This window comes from Lynx rufus, unplaced genomic scaffold (genome assembly GCF_022079265.1).
Source record: "Lynx rufus isolate CCGP_SWC_20201006 ecotype Redwood Valley unplaced genomic scaffold, mLynRuf1.p SCAF_14, whole genome shotgun sequence".
In the NCBI taxonomy this organism is placed as follows: Eukaryota; Metazoa; Chordata; class Mammalia; order Carnivora; family Felidae; genus Lynx; species Lynx rufus.
Window position 1 is genome coordinate 48,864,506 of NW_025814828.1, and position 15,662 is coordinate 48,880,167.

Below are 15,662 nucleotides of genomic sequence, written 5' to 3' on the forward strand. Positions count from 1 at the left end.
AAAGACAAGAAAGTATCAAAGAAAACCTTGAGAAACAACCACAAAAGAAGCAAGAAAATGTCACTAAATACATATTTATCTATAGTTACTTTGAAAATAAATGGACTAAATGCCAGAATCAAAAGACACAGGGTGACAGAACAGATGAAAAAACAAGATCCATCTGTAAGTTGCCTACAACGTGACTCATTTTAGACCAAAAGGCACATACAGATTGAAAGTGAAGGGATGGAGAAACATCTATTACGAAAAAGGATGTCAAAAGAAAGTGGAAGTAGTGATACTTATAGTGGACAAACTAGACTTTAAAGCAAAGACTGTAATAAGAGACAAAGAAGGACACTAGACAATAACGAAACAATCCAAGAAGAAGATAAAAGAATTGTAAATGTTTATACACGTTACACAGAAGCACCCAAATACAAACAACAGTTAATAACAAACATTAAGGAATAATCAATAATAATACAATAATACTAGGGGGATTTAACACTACACTTACATGGATGGACAGAAGAACATCTAAACAGAAAATCAATGAGGAAACAATGGCTTTGAAAGACACACTGGAACAGATGGAGTTAACATATATATTCAGAACATTCCATCCTAAAATTGTGGAGTACCCATTCTTTTCAGGTGCACACGGAACTGTCTCCAGAACAGATCATGCATTAAGCCATAAAAGGAGCTTCAACAAATTCAAGAAGATCAAAGTCATACCATGCATCTTTTCTGACCACATAGCTATGAAACTAGAAGTCAACCACAAGAAAAAATTTGGAAAGACCACAAATACATGGAGGTTAAATAACATGGTACTAAGTAATGAATGGTCAACCAGGAAATAAAAAAGAAATAAAAATCTATGGAAACTAGAGTGTATTATGTTAAGTGAAATAAGTCAGAGAAAGACAAGTATCATATAATTTCAGTCATATGTGGAATTAGGCAACCCAAAGATGAACATGGAGGAAGGGAAGGAAAAATAAGATAAAAACAGAGAGGGAGACAAAGCAGAAGAGACTTTTTTTGTAATGTTTATTTTATTTTTGAGAGAGAGAGAGAGAGAGAGTGAGCAAGCATGAGCAGGGGAGGGGCAGAGAGAGAAGGAGACACAGAATCTGAAGCAGGCTCTGGGCTCTGAGCCATCAGCACAGAGCCCAACACAGGGCTTGAACGCACAAGCCATGGGATAATGACCAAAGCCAAAGTGGATGCTCAACCAACTGAGCCACCCAGGTGCCCTGAGACTTTGAAATACAGAGAACGAACTTAAGGTTGCTGTTGGGGAGGTGGGTGTGGGGGATGGGCTAAATGGGTGATGGGCATTGAGGGCACTTGTGAATAGCATTGGGTGTTATATATAAGTGATGAATCACTGAAATCCTGAAATCAAAACTACACTGTATGTTAACTAACTTGAATTTAAATAAATGAATTTATTTAAAAAATATATGGAAACATGAAAATGAAAACATAACATTCCAAAACCTGTGGGAGGCAGCAAAAGTGGTTCTAAGAGGGAAGTTTATAATAATACAGCCCTATCTAAAGGTGAAAGAAAAATCTGAAATAAACAACCTAACCTTATCCCTAAAGGAGCAAGGAAAAGAAAAACAAACAAATCCTATAGCCAGAAGAAGGAAAGAAATGATAAAGATTAAAGGAGACGGGTGTCTGAGTGGCTTAGTTGGTTAAGCATCTGACTCTTGATTTCAGCTCAGGCCATGATCTCACAGTCGTGAGATCAGGCCCCACATCGGGCTTTGTGCTGGGCAAGAAGCCTGCTTATGATTCTCTCTCTACCTCTCACTCTGCCCCTCCCCTGCTCTCTTGCTCTCTCTATCAAAAAAAAAATAAAGATAAAGGAGAAATAAATGATATAGGAACTAAAACAACAATAGAACAGATCAATGAATCCAGGAGCTGGCTCCTTGAAAAACATCCGTAAAATTGATTAACCTCTAGCCAGACTTAGGAAGAAAAAAAGAGAAAGGACTCAAATGACTAAAATCACAAATCATAGAGGAGAAATAACACACAATACCATATAAATACAAACAATCATGAAGAGCATTATGAAAAACTAGGTACCATCAAATTGGACAACCCTGGAAAAAATGGATAAATGCCTAGAAACATAAAAACTACCACAACTGAAACAGGAATGTAGAAAATTTTGACATATTGAAATCAGCAAAGAAACTGAATCAGTAATAAAACAAAAACTCCCAACAAACAAAACTCTAGGACCAGATAGCTTCACAGGGGAATTCTACCAAACATTTAAAGAAGAGTTAACACCGATTCTTTTCAAACAACTCCAAAAAAATAAAAAAAGGAAGGAAAAATTCCAAATTCATTCTACGAGGATAACATTACCCTGATACCAAAACTAGATAAAGACACCACTAAAAAACAGAACTACAGACCAATACCTTCGATTAATATAGATGCAAAAATCCTCAACAAAACAGTAGCAAACTAAATCCAACAATAAATTAAAGGACTCATTCACCATCAAGTGGGATTCATTTCTGGGTTGCAAGGTTAGTTCAACATTCAAAAATCAATGTGATACATGACATCAAGAAGAGAAAGGATAAGAACCATATGATTATTTCGAGAGACACAGAAAAAGCATTTGACAAAGTACAACATCCATTCATGATAAAAGCCTTCAACACGGTAGGTTTAGAGGGAATATACCTCAACATAATAAAGGCCATAAATGAAAAACTTACAGCTAATATCATCCTTTATAAGACAAAACTGAGAGCTTTCCCCCTAAGTTCAGGAACAAGACAAGGATGTCTACTCTTTAGACTTATTCAGCATGGTACTTGGGAGTATCAGACATGGCAATCAGACAAGAAAATGAAATAAAATGCATCCAAAGTGGTAAGGAAGAAATATAACCTTCACTAGTTGCTGATGACATGATACTGTATAGAGAAAACCTAAAAGACTCCACAAAAAACCCTGCTAGAACCAAAACAAATTTAGTAAAGTTATAGGACAAAAAAAAAAAAAACAATGTACAGGAATCTGCTGCATTTCTATATACTGAAAATGAAACAGCAGAAAGAGAAATTAAGAAAATAATCCCACTTACAATTGCACCAAAAATAAGACACATAGGAATAAACCTCATCAAAGAGGTGAAAATCATGGACTCTGAAAACTACAAAACACTGATGAAAGAAATTGAAGACAACACAAAGAAATGGAAAGACATTCTATACTTATAGAATGCAGGAACAAATATTGTAAAAATGTCCACACTAACCAAAGGAATATACAGATTTAATGTAATTCCTACAGCATTCTTCACAGAGCTAGAACAATCCTAAAATTTGTGTGAAACCACAAAGACCCTGAATAGTCAAAGTAATCTTGAATAAAAAAGCAAAGCTGGAGCCATCACAAGTAGAGACTTTCAAGTTATATTACAAAGCTCTAGTTATCAAAATAGTATGGTACTGGCATTAAAACAGACACATAGACCAATGGAACAGAACAGAAAATCCAGAAATAATCCTGTAACTATATGGTCAACTAATCTTTAATAAAGTAGGAATGAATATCCAATGGGAACAAGACAGTCTCTTCAACAAATGGTGTTGAGAAAACTGGATATAAACATGCACAAGAATGAAACTGGACCACTTTCTTACACCATACACATACACAAAAATAAATTCAAAATTAATTCAAGTCCTAAATGTGAGACCTGAAACCATGAAAGTCCTAGAAGAGAACACAGGCAGTAACCTCTTTGACACTAGCTGTAGCAACTTCTTACTACTTATATGTCTCCTGAGTCAAGGGAAACAAAAGCAAAATTAAATTATTGGGACTACATCAAAATTAAAAAAAAAAACAGTGAAGGAAACAATAAAACTAAAAGGTAATCTACTGAATGGGAGAAGATACTTGCAAATGATATATCTGATAAAGGTTTAGTATCCAAAATATATAAAGAATGTATAAAACTCAACACCCCAAAACAAATAATCCAATTAAAAATGAGCAGAAGAGATAAACAGACATTTCTTCAGGGAAGACATCTAGATGACCAACAGACACATGAAAACATGCTCAACATCACTGATCATCAGGGAAATGCAAATCAAAATTACAATGAATTATCACCTCATACCTGTCAGAATGTCTAAAATCACTAATACAAGAAACAGATGTTGGTGAAGTTGTAGAAAAAAATGGAACCCTCTTCTGCTGTTGGTAGGAATTCAATTTGGTGCAGCCAATGTACCAAACAATATGGCTCCTCAAAAAGTTAACAACAGAACTACCTTATGATATAGCAATCACACTACTGTGTATTTACCCAAAGAATACAAAATACTAACACAAAAGCATACATGCACCCCTATGATTATATCAGCATTATCAACAATCTCTAATATATGGAAGGAGTCCAAGTATCTATCAAATAATGCATGGATAAAGAAGATGTGGTATATATTGAATAGAATATTATTCAGCCATAAAAAAGAACGAAACCTTTCCATTCGCAATTACATGAATGGAGCTAGTGAATATTATGCTAAGTGAAATATAGCAATCAGAGAAAGACAAATATATGATTTCACTCATATGCAGAATTTAAGAAACAAATGAGCAAAGGGAAAAAAAAGAGAGAGACAAATCAAGAAACAGACTCTTAATAAAGAACAAACTGTTGGTTACCGTAGGCAAGGTGGGTGGGGAAATGGGTTAAATATGTGTTGGGCAGTAAGGAGTGCACTTGTCAGGATGAGTACTGGGTGATGTATGTAATTATTGAATCACTATATTGTACACCTAGAGTCTATGTTAGGTAACTGGAATTAAAATAACATTTTTTAAAAAAGGACAGGAATGTGTCTGATGTGACTGGGGGTACAACACCCACATGTTTATGTCCTGTTTTGTCCATCCTCCATCCACACCCTTCAGCAGCACCCCCTCATTCTTCCCAGGTCTCACATACAGTGCCCCTGAGGGAGGAAATTCAGAGCATGGGAAAGGTCTGACCTATACGGGCCCTTGGTGGTCTTTTCGTACACTCACCTTGTTTTATAGAAATAAGTATTACTGGCAAAGTTCTTTGTCTTTGAAAAAAAGACAAGGGATAACCATTATTGGTGATGATGTGGAGAAAATGGAAAATTAGTACAGCAATTGTGGAAATAGTTATGGAGGTTCCTCAAAAAATTAAAAATAGAGGGATGCCTGGGCGGCTCAGTTGGTTGGGTGTTTGACTTCATCTCAGGTCACGATCTTGCGGTTCATGGGTTCAAGCCCTGTGTTGGGCTCTGTGCTGACAGCTCAGAGCCTGGAGCCTGCTTTGGATTCTGTGTCTCCCTCTCTCTCTGCCCCTCTCCTGCTTGCACTCTCAATCGCTCTCAAAAATAAATAAACATTTAAAAAATTAAAAACAGAACTACCATTTGATTCAGTAACCCCACTTCTGGATCCAAAAGACCTAAAATCAGGATCTTGAAGATATTATCTGTAGTCCCATATTCACTGTAGCATTATCCACAATAGCCAAGATATGGAAATAATCTATATGCCTTTCTATTGATGAATGTAAAAAACGTGATAGGCACACACACACACATACACCCCACAATGGAATATTACTCAGACTTTGAAAAGAAGGAAATTTTGCTATTTGCAACAACATGTTTGAAGCTCAAGGACATTATGCTAAGCAAAATAAGCAAGACAGAGAAAGAAAAATATTACATGTCACTTACATATATATATATATATATATATATATATATATAATCTAAAACAGTCATACTTGTAGAACCACAGAGTAGGATAGTGGTTGCTAGGGGCTGCAGGAAGAGGACTTGGGGAGGTACAAAGATCCAATTATTCAGAATGAGTAAGTTTTGAGTATTTAAGGTACAACATGGTGACTATAGTTAATAATACTGTATTGTACACTTGAAATTTGCTAAAAGGAGAGACCTTAATTCTTAACACACACACACAGGGTAACTATGTAGAGGTGATGGATGTATTATGATTAGTTTGATTGTGGTGACCATTTCACAATGTACACACATATCACAACATCACGTTGTACACTTTATAATTATATAGAATTTCTATATGTCAGTGATACCTCAATAAAGTTGCTAGAAATAAATACCTGCTGTTTAAGCCATCCAGTCTGTGGTATTGTATTGTAACAGACCAAGCTGACTAATATAGTAGGCCAGAGACTAAAGTAATAGCAATAGAAACTGTAGACAAGAGATTTGGGTGGTATTAAAGAGTTGTAGAATTCATAAAACCGAGCAACTGACTGGATATGAGGGATAAAAGAAGAGTCTAAGAACACTAGGATTTTAAGCTGGGTGACTAGGAAGATGGTGGTGGCATTAATTAAAATACTGAATGCAGAAATAGAAGTAAGCCTGAGACAGAAAGATGGATGGTAAACACCCAAGGAAATTATTTTAAGAAGCACTTGGAAATGATACTGGTAGAATAAGGAAATGTTAGGGCTAGATATGTGAATTTGGAGAGTCCTCAACATAAGGATGATTGATGTAGCTAATAGATTCCCTTATTTGTAGAAGACCCAAAAAAAAAAAAAAAAAAAACAAATACCAAAAACCAAACAAATCAAGAAACCAGTGGGGAACAGTAAAAAGGAGTTAAGTAGGGCCAAAGAAACAGAAAATATAGAAATACAGGAAAAACAGAGATGTAAGATAATCAGTACAGAAGACTGGCAGTAGAGTTACTAAAAGAGGTATTCAAAAGTATGCAATAAGAGACAAAATCAAGGAGACAGGGACTAAGAAAAGAACACTGGTTCGTTTCTAAAGAGAACTAGTAATTCTGGAGAGGACAACTTTGGGACAGTAGTGGGGTCAGAAGCCAAACTATAAAGGATAAAGGAATTTTTAGATGGAAAGAAAATAGAAGCAAGAAGTATAAGCTATTCTTTCTAATAGCTTGTGAAGGGGAGGGGAAAAAAAAGAAAGTGGCATGAGTAGGCAATATGCAGCAGGAACAGAGAAGAGAATAAAGATACAAATTGGGAAAAATAAAGGCACTAATTATTTTAAAGTAATCACATGTTTTAATGTTTTTCACATAACCAATATAAAATACATCTTTAGAAAGTCTATTTTTGAGTTATTTGGTATTTCAACAACAATGGCTATCCTACTTAATCTTTTTTAAAAATTATGTAAAATAAAAATATATTTCATATATTAAACTATATTAGTAACAAAAAGGAAAAAAATCCAAAATCATCTTTAGATAAGTTTTCTACTTTTAAGGGCTATCTCAATTTTTAAAAAGCATTTGCTTTGAAACATCTCATTTAGTTTTTCCTACCTACTCATTTCATATTTTATTTTAAAAGACTAAAATATGTTTTGGAATAATTATTGGAAATCTGCTAATGGCCTATTCCTGGTTGTGGATATGAAACCCACAAATTTATTTGACAATATTAAAATCATCATTAACTATAAGGACATGCTAATTTTTACCACCTAAATACATCAGTTTTTAAATGCTTCATCTTCCATCACAAGAAAATAAAGAATAAACGCCCTGTCCATATGTCTTTCCTACCTTGTTTAATTGGTAAAACTCTATTCCGAAATGATTTGGCCTTCCCTGGGTCATGGCTATTTCCACTTCGGCTATAACCACTGAAGCTCGATGAAGAAAACGGCCCATCCAGTTCATCATCAAGTAAATATAATGAAAGGCCTTCAGCAGCATCTGAAACTTATATTTAAAAAGATTTTAATATTAATATAAGTATCATGTTCTTAGGAAAATTAAACAGGCTGTTTTTAAAACTGTCTCACTGTTATTCTACTCCAACATCAAATATGCAAGTTGCTTAAAAAGGGAAATATGAATATTTTGAGAACAAAATGTTTCATCACATTATTAAGTTTTCAAGCATAGAATATCCGAAAATTTTGTCCAAGAAGACTACCTCCCGCAGATAATGAATCCTCAATTTGCAAATATGTTGTAGATGACTGCTCTGAAATATTATAGCTTTAAAAATTATACTTACAGAATTTTATTTTATCTTTATTTACTTTTTATTTTTTTAATGTTTATTTATTTTTGAGAGAAAGGGTAGACAGAGCGTGAGTGGGGGAGAGGCAGAAAGAGAGGGAAACACAGAATCCGAACCGGGCTCCAGGTTCTGAACTGTCAGCACAGAGCCTGACGCGGGGCTTGAACCCACAAACTGCGAGATAATGACCTGAGCCGAGGTCGGACACTTAATCCTGAGCCACCCAGGTGCCCCCAGAATTTTTTATTATAAGTTTCTTTTTTAAATTTATGTATTTTGAGAGAGAGACAGAGAGACAGAGAGAGAGAGAGAGAGAGAGAGAGAGGAAGGGGCAGAGAGAGAGAATCCCAATTAGGCTTCGTGCTGTCAGCGTAGAGCCCTGTGACTCATGAACCATGGATCATGACCCAAGCTGAAATCAAGAGTTGGATGCTTAACCAACTGAATCATCCAGACACCCCTACAGAATTTTAAAACTAAGAGATTTTAAAATTCATTCAGTCTTAACACTTTCATTTTCAAAATGAAGAAACTGAATCCTAATGGCCTAATATCTTACCCAGGGCCACACAGATAAAGAGAATAAATGGGAATAAAACATAGCTTTTCTACATCCAAATCTATTGCTCTTTGCACTATAAACCATGTTGCCTCTTCTAAGTTCTTAATATCAGTATTAAACTAAATATAGAACACCAAAACAATAGACGTATTTACCAGGAGATGAGAAAGGAGAGCTAGTCCTGACATAAGACACTGAGGTATTCTGGTCATTTTTAGGCTGCAACTTCATTTGTTTCTGTTTTCCTTTTGGACTACAATTAAAAACATAGAACAATTAACACTTTTTTTTCTATTAGCAATAAAGATAGACAGTATGATACAAAATGTTTAAGCTGACCAAAGAAATGCCTATAATTAAAGTGAGATGCTTCAAATTAATAATATGACAAAGTTCCATCCACGTTGCTACAAAAGGCCATATTTCATTTTTTCTCATTGCCACATAGATGGATATTGAGGAGGGCACCTTTTGGGATGAGCACTGGGTGTTGTATGGAAACCAATTTGTCAATAAATTTCATATATAAAAAAAAATAATATGACAAAGTTAAATTTCAATCATTAAAATAAAAAAATCAGTTTTTGGCATAATAAAACCAACTTCAACTTTACACATGTGAAAGAGTTTGTAAAAAAATTGTTGGGTCTTTGGATCTTCTCAACCTATTCGATAAATTTTAAGAGATGAGGTAATACATACAAATGCCTTGAAAACATAAAATGCTACAATAGTGTAATATACCTAGGAGCTCTGCTACTAGACAACGAACTGCTGCTGCTTCTTGGACGTTTTCTGTACCGTGGCCTCCTCCTCTTCTGACTCTGGATTCCTGACTTATATTCAGAGATGATATTTTTAATATGACTTTCAAATAAGGCAGATAATCGCAGTGTCATGCTATAGATCTGAAAGGTAGAAACCAACTACTTTAATGATAAAAAAAAAAAGTATAAACATGCCTGGGCCAATATCAGCATTATCCTTTCAGACAAAATCTATGTGCTATTTCATATACTTGAAAAACTCTTCCTAAAGAATTAAAATACCATTTTCATCTAAAAATTAACAAGATTTTTAAAAGATCAATCCAATGTTAAGGGTAGAAAAAAGATTCTCATACATTGCCAGTGAGTATTTTAATTGGAACATTTTAAAACAGCAATTTGCATTATGTACTCAAAATCTTAAAAATATACCTATCCTTTCACTAATAATTTTGCTTCTGGGAATTTATCCTAAGTAAATACCAGCGAATGGCATGCACAAAATAACTATGTTCAAGGATGTTAAAAATGAAAGCCACAGCATTATTCATATAAAGTTAAAAAGTAGAAACCACCTAAATCTCTAGCACCATGACATTGGTTAAATAACATAAAACAACCATATAGTAGAAAAGTACAGGAGACATTAAAATGCCTGTTTTCAAAGAGTCATAATGACATGGGAAAATGTTCATAATATGTAAGCTGAAAAAAGCCTTCAAAATATAAAACTTACAGTTTTAAAGAGTATACAAACATATGTAAGTATAAAGAGTTTATAAACATCTGTGAGTATATATGTAGGAAATAAACCAAATGTGAATAAATTATGCCTACAGAAATTACTGAAAATTCATTTTATATGAGGTGAAAGTGGGTAAATATATATCTAGTGCAAAACTGATTTAAAATTTAATCCGATCCCAGTGATTAAAAAGAAATTATTACTACTTTTTTGTTCTTAATATATTTAAGTTCTGACAAAACATAGGGAAGGTATTAAATGTGAGTATGAATAAACTATCACTTCCCAACATGGTTCATTATTTGTTATAATAAAGGAAACATAAATACCCAGAGCTAATCCAAATATTTCATATAAATACTGTCAACCACTTTTATTTATCAAATTATTATTGGACATATTAAAGGGTACTTAAATTACTATCTCTCTTTTCTTTGACCTCTCTCTGAAAGACGTAAGTATTACTAAAGAGTAACGAAGAGGCAGGTAGGAGAAAAGAAGTGCTTAATGTCAAAAGGACTATGCTAAGTGTATCTTTATTTAGCACACCTAATAAACTTGCTTCAGAGAGGATACAGAGAATCAAACTTCATTAACTATGTCAGAATTATAATATATACTTCTTCAGCAATTTTAAAACTAGTGAAAGAAAACTACCTGATACATATATAATTTAGTAAATGCTTAGATAATTCATCCATCTAATATTGTTTTTTCATACCCTTGACTTTTTATTAGAGGTATAAGCTTTGGAGTTGCTGAATATTTGGCGAACGTCCTTATAAAATTCCAGAGGACTACCATAATTTCCTGCTTCCAAAGTTTCTTTCACAGTGCTGAAGTCCATAGGAGTGTCTATAACATCTGAATTATCCTACAAAGAAGAATGTGTTATTAAATACACAGTATGGGTAACAATACTACATAATACAATGGTACTGAGATTTGCATCACCAATCAACCATGAAATAAACACACTACTTTTCAATCTGTCAACTATCTACCCCAACCAAAACCATTCATTTAAACAGTTTTTTTGATACAACCAAAACCATTCATTTAAACAGAGTTTTTTTGATAGCTCAGGAAAGCAGCAGGGGTGTTTGGGAGGGTCTCAGCCTTCACCCTTACACTGATAACCATATGATTCTCTCAAGAGACAGAAGAGAAAATGCACAGCCTCTGGCTTTACCCCTACGGAGTACATAATATGTAATTCCATTTCTTGATTAAAGGCTGAAGCAATCTTCAATTCCCTGGCAAAGTGCTCAATGAAGGTAGAAGATGGGATTATTCACATATAATTAAATAGTTCCATGTCACAAATTAGCTACATATTTCCAAGATATTCCCAGCTATGAGGGCAATCTACCTAAAATGTCACTAGTTGAAGGTCAAAGTAAAACTGGCCATGTCTGTGCCTACCTCCTTTCTGCTTTTTAATGAATGTGACACTTGTGCTTTATTGAAGGTCTGCAGTCTCATAAATTCAGAATTAGTTTGATTTTGATTAGGGGAGGGAGAAGACTCTATTTTAAATCTGTCCAGCCTAGTTAAGATATGCCTAGGGTTATCATATGGAATGACATCTAAAACTTATGTATAACACAACCATCAATAAAAAACGTATTGGAATGAAAACCATAGTCAGTATTAGATCCCTTATCCTATTTAGAATTATTAAGTAAAACCACATTTCTTTCAAAGAAGAAGCCAAAGAATCAGAAGAATGGGCAGAGGAAAAGTATTATAAAAAAAGAGAAAATATTTTTCCAAGTGTAAGAAACCATGATTGCTCTTAATCTATCTTAATTTTTTTTGCTTAAATTCTAACAACTAGGAGTATATTCCAACATAGCACAGCTTATGAAACAAATATCTTCATAGAGGAAAAATGTTAGAACTTGTTAATGTCACCAAAACTCAAAAGACTAAGTTTGATGAATGAAGTCCCAATGGGTACAATCAGCTGCAATACAGATATAATTATATTGTGTAACTGATGTTTTCTACTCTGCTACAGTAACTCTAGATCTATAAAAACAAATAAACATGTATGCAGATGCCACAAAGAACACACCTAACAACACATGTTGATTTTAAAAACAAAATATAAACAACCAAAAAAAATCAAAGAAAAAAGACAGTGAGAAGAACTGGAAAACAGCTTTACACAACATTATAAAAGTTTCATTTACAGTACGGAAATTTTAAAAAGTAAAACAGTGCAAAAACAACTACTATATGTCTTTTGAGAGACAATTAGGTCTACCTCAGAAAGAGATGGCTCTTGTTGTCTTTCTGGAACAACTGATTCTGAGGATTCTCCGTCTTGCTCCTGATGGCCCTATTAGGGTATAAAGAGGATATATTGTATTTCCAGACTATCACAACAAAATACTTGCACAACCAATACTTGCAATGCAATTATAATTTAAATCTCAAAGATCCATAGGAATTCGTTTTTTCTTGACTGTACTTCAAGATGAAGGAATTCTACATTCATCCTTTCCTCTACTATGAGAAACACAAGATTAATTTATTCTACCCAAACTTCCTACAAACAAAACAAGCTTTGTTGAATATAATTTTGTTTATTATTTGAATATTTTTCTCAACTAAAACATGTATATGCAGAAAATATTTGTTTAACTTCAAATACCTTTTCTCTGAATACATTAGATTTCCTATCTATGGTAAAAGGTTATTCAAAACATAAACAGATACGCTCCTTTAAAAAAAGGAATCCTATAATTTCTTATGTTTTTATCTTTGATGAAAAGTAACATGGTATATATTGCTTATTCTAAGTGATAATATTGGATAACAAATTTGCTATAATTGAAACAGGGCTGACATATGTTGCCAAGGGTCTCCAATGAATAGAAATGTAGTAGAAGTTAGTGAAATTTATTAAACAAATATCCAAAATAAAAGAATCGCAAAGATATTTACATTCAAATTTGGTTTAAACGCAAATTTACACACAAAGTACATGACAGGAATTTTAAAGTCATGATTAATCCCACTACCCACTTTCACAATTTAAAGATATACAAAAAAGGAAGAAAGAGGGAGGACGGGGAAAGGGGGTGGAGGTAGGGAGGAAGAAGAGAAGAAAGAAAGAAAAAAAGGGGAAAAGTGGCTTGTAACTATATTTTAGCATGTATATTTATGGGAAATTACATATTGGCAATTATTTAAACAAGTGTATGTTTACTGGGTAAGAAAGATGATCAGCTGGCTGTCGAAATGGCTCTGAGTCTTCACGTTCATAAATGAGGCTCAACAGTTCTTTGCATTGTTTTCTCCAAGCATCAGGATTACACTTCAAAGACTGTCTTCTGCCTCGGCATTTGACCTGTAGATTTATATAGAATTATATCTAAAAGCACTTTTCTTAATTCTCCATTGATTTTCTTCTGTTTTCCTAATGTTAATATATCTATATAACATAGAGCAGCTGCTATTTAAGTTTCTTAGTTTAGATTAGACATCATTCTCCCTGACAAAAATATAAACAATAAAAACTAGACAGTATATTCAAAGAATGGCAAGAATTCTAGTATTCTGAATTTTCATGTTAAGAAAATTTGAACTACAAATAAAACCAAGTGGAACATTTTTTTCCTTTACCAGGTTAATAATCTTAATGCCTTAATATTTGTTGGTAATTAAGTATACTTGACAATGGCATCATAATTTTCTTAAAATTGAAACATATATATAATACATTTTATGTATATATTTATATATTAGGTATTTATTAGTTATATGTATGTATAGCTATTTATCTAATATCTATCTATCATCTATCTATCTATCTATCTATATCCTTTGTTGTCATGATACATTCTAGCCCTTACTATTTGATGCTTTTCATAAGATTTCCTTCAGTATCTCAAAGTAAATTTTCCTTATATCAAAGAAGTATTTGTCTAACTGCCATGGAGGGGAAGTGTACAGAACAGAGTTAACAGATATGAAGCTGCTATCTTTACCAGGGCTTGCTTATAAGGTTGGACTTCTGTTGGCATTCTGGGTACTTGGTACTTGAACCATTTCCTGTTTGTACAAACATTGTGATTTGTAATGAACACCTGCTTCCCTGTACTTTTCCTGTGTTTTCCTGCTTTCTGGGAGTCTGGAATCTTGGCATGTGCTAGTCAGTGTCTACATAACCAGTTCCCAATAAATTCCTTGGAGTCTGAGTCTCTAATCACATATATTTTGCTACATTTTCACTGCAGGGGGGAAGAGTGTGTTCTGTATGGCTCCTCAAAGAAGGGAGAGAGCATTAAAAAACCCTGCACACGGATTCCTCCAGACCCTGCCTATGTATATTTCACTGTGATCCAGCTGCATGTCCTTATTGTGCCACTGCAATTAGCAATGAATCACAAGTATATATACTGAGTTTTGTGAGTTTTTATAGCAATTCTCCAAATAGGTGGAGTTGGTCTTAGGGATCCCTGACACAGGAAGCCTGAAAATTTTTCTTCTCAGCAGTTTACTTATTCACTCACCATTCTTCCAGATGAAGTACCAGGACCATCTGAATCTAAATCAACCATTTCTGTATCCTAAAATTAAAAGGAAAGAGTGGGAAGAGATATTAAGTTATATTCAAGGTCTTAAAAATTTGATAAACATTTGCAAAGAAATGGCAAATACAATCACAATTAACGTCCTCACTGGAGCAGGCAACAAGCAGAGCAAAGTTTGAAGTGACAATTACTCCAAACTTTGCCTATATGCTAGATACAAGCTGGAAAATATACTCAGAGAGTAAATAAGGTTTCTCTTTAAATCAGAATAGGAAATGAAAAAAAAAAGTACAATGACTGGTATCTAAAGTTGTACCTAATGTTAGTACTAAAAAAAAAGTTATTCTATATGACATGCTATTTAATACATTATAATCATGAATTACTCATGATTAATCTATTACTATTTCAAAAAATACATCTATTTTTTATAGCAAAAATATGAATGTGTAGTAAAACCTAAAGATTCAGTCAAGTATCCCTCTGAGGGACAGTTATTTAATACAAGGAGGTAAGGTCCACACACCATTATTCACCTGGTGGTGGTGAAGCACATAGGTAATGCCTAGGAGAAAATAAAAGCAGCTCATGAACTATTGGAACTCCTTTCCAATAAAATAAAGTTGCATTGCATTTTACTGTAATTTTCTATTTTAACCCAAGGAATGCTACATTGAGCAGGAAACCACCAATTCAAAATAAAAAAAACTCTCAAGGAAATAGGTGTAGAGGGAACATACCTCAACATAATAACTACCACAACTAACATCATGATCAATAGTGAAAAACTAAAAGCTTTTTTTTCTCATATCAGGAACAAGATAAGAATACCCACTCTAGCCACTTCTATTTGACATAGTATTAGAAGTCCTTGCCACAGCGATTAGGTAAGAAAAACAAAATACATCCAAATCATAGAAAGAAGTAAAACTGTGTCTATTAGCAGATG

General features: G+C 33.7%; 1 protein-coding gene across 3 annotated transcripts in view; it reads right to left on the minus strand.

Annotated features, from left to right (window-relative positions):
- BRWD3 (bromodomain and WD repeat domain containing 3) overlaps positions 1-15,662 on the minus strand; it is a 250,993-nt gene that overhangs the window by 18,460 nt on the left and 216,871 nt on the right. The window contains exons 34-40 of one of the 3 annotated variants that reach the window (XM_047076281.1): positions 14,693-14,749; positions 13,387-13,527; positions 12,439-12,513; positions 10,888-11,040; positions 9,399-9,490; positions 8,810-8,907; positions 7,627-7,785 (exon numbers count right to left, since the gene is read on the minus strand). In XM_047076281.1, the coding sequence (XP_046932237.1) occupies positions 7,627-7,785; positions 8,810-8,907; positions 9,399-9,490; positions 10,888-11,040; positions 12,439-12,513; positions 13,387-13,527; positions 14,693-14,749 (775 nt within the window). Of the gene's footprint in view, positions 1-7,626; positions 7,786-8,809; positions 8,908-9,398; positions 9,581-10,887; positions 11,041-12,438; positions 12,514-13,386; positions 13,528-14,692; positions 14,750-15,662 lie in introns of all 3 variants that reach the window. The other 2 variants (XM_047076280.1, XM_047076279.1) reach the window with 2 other exon arrangements.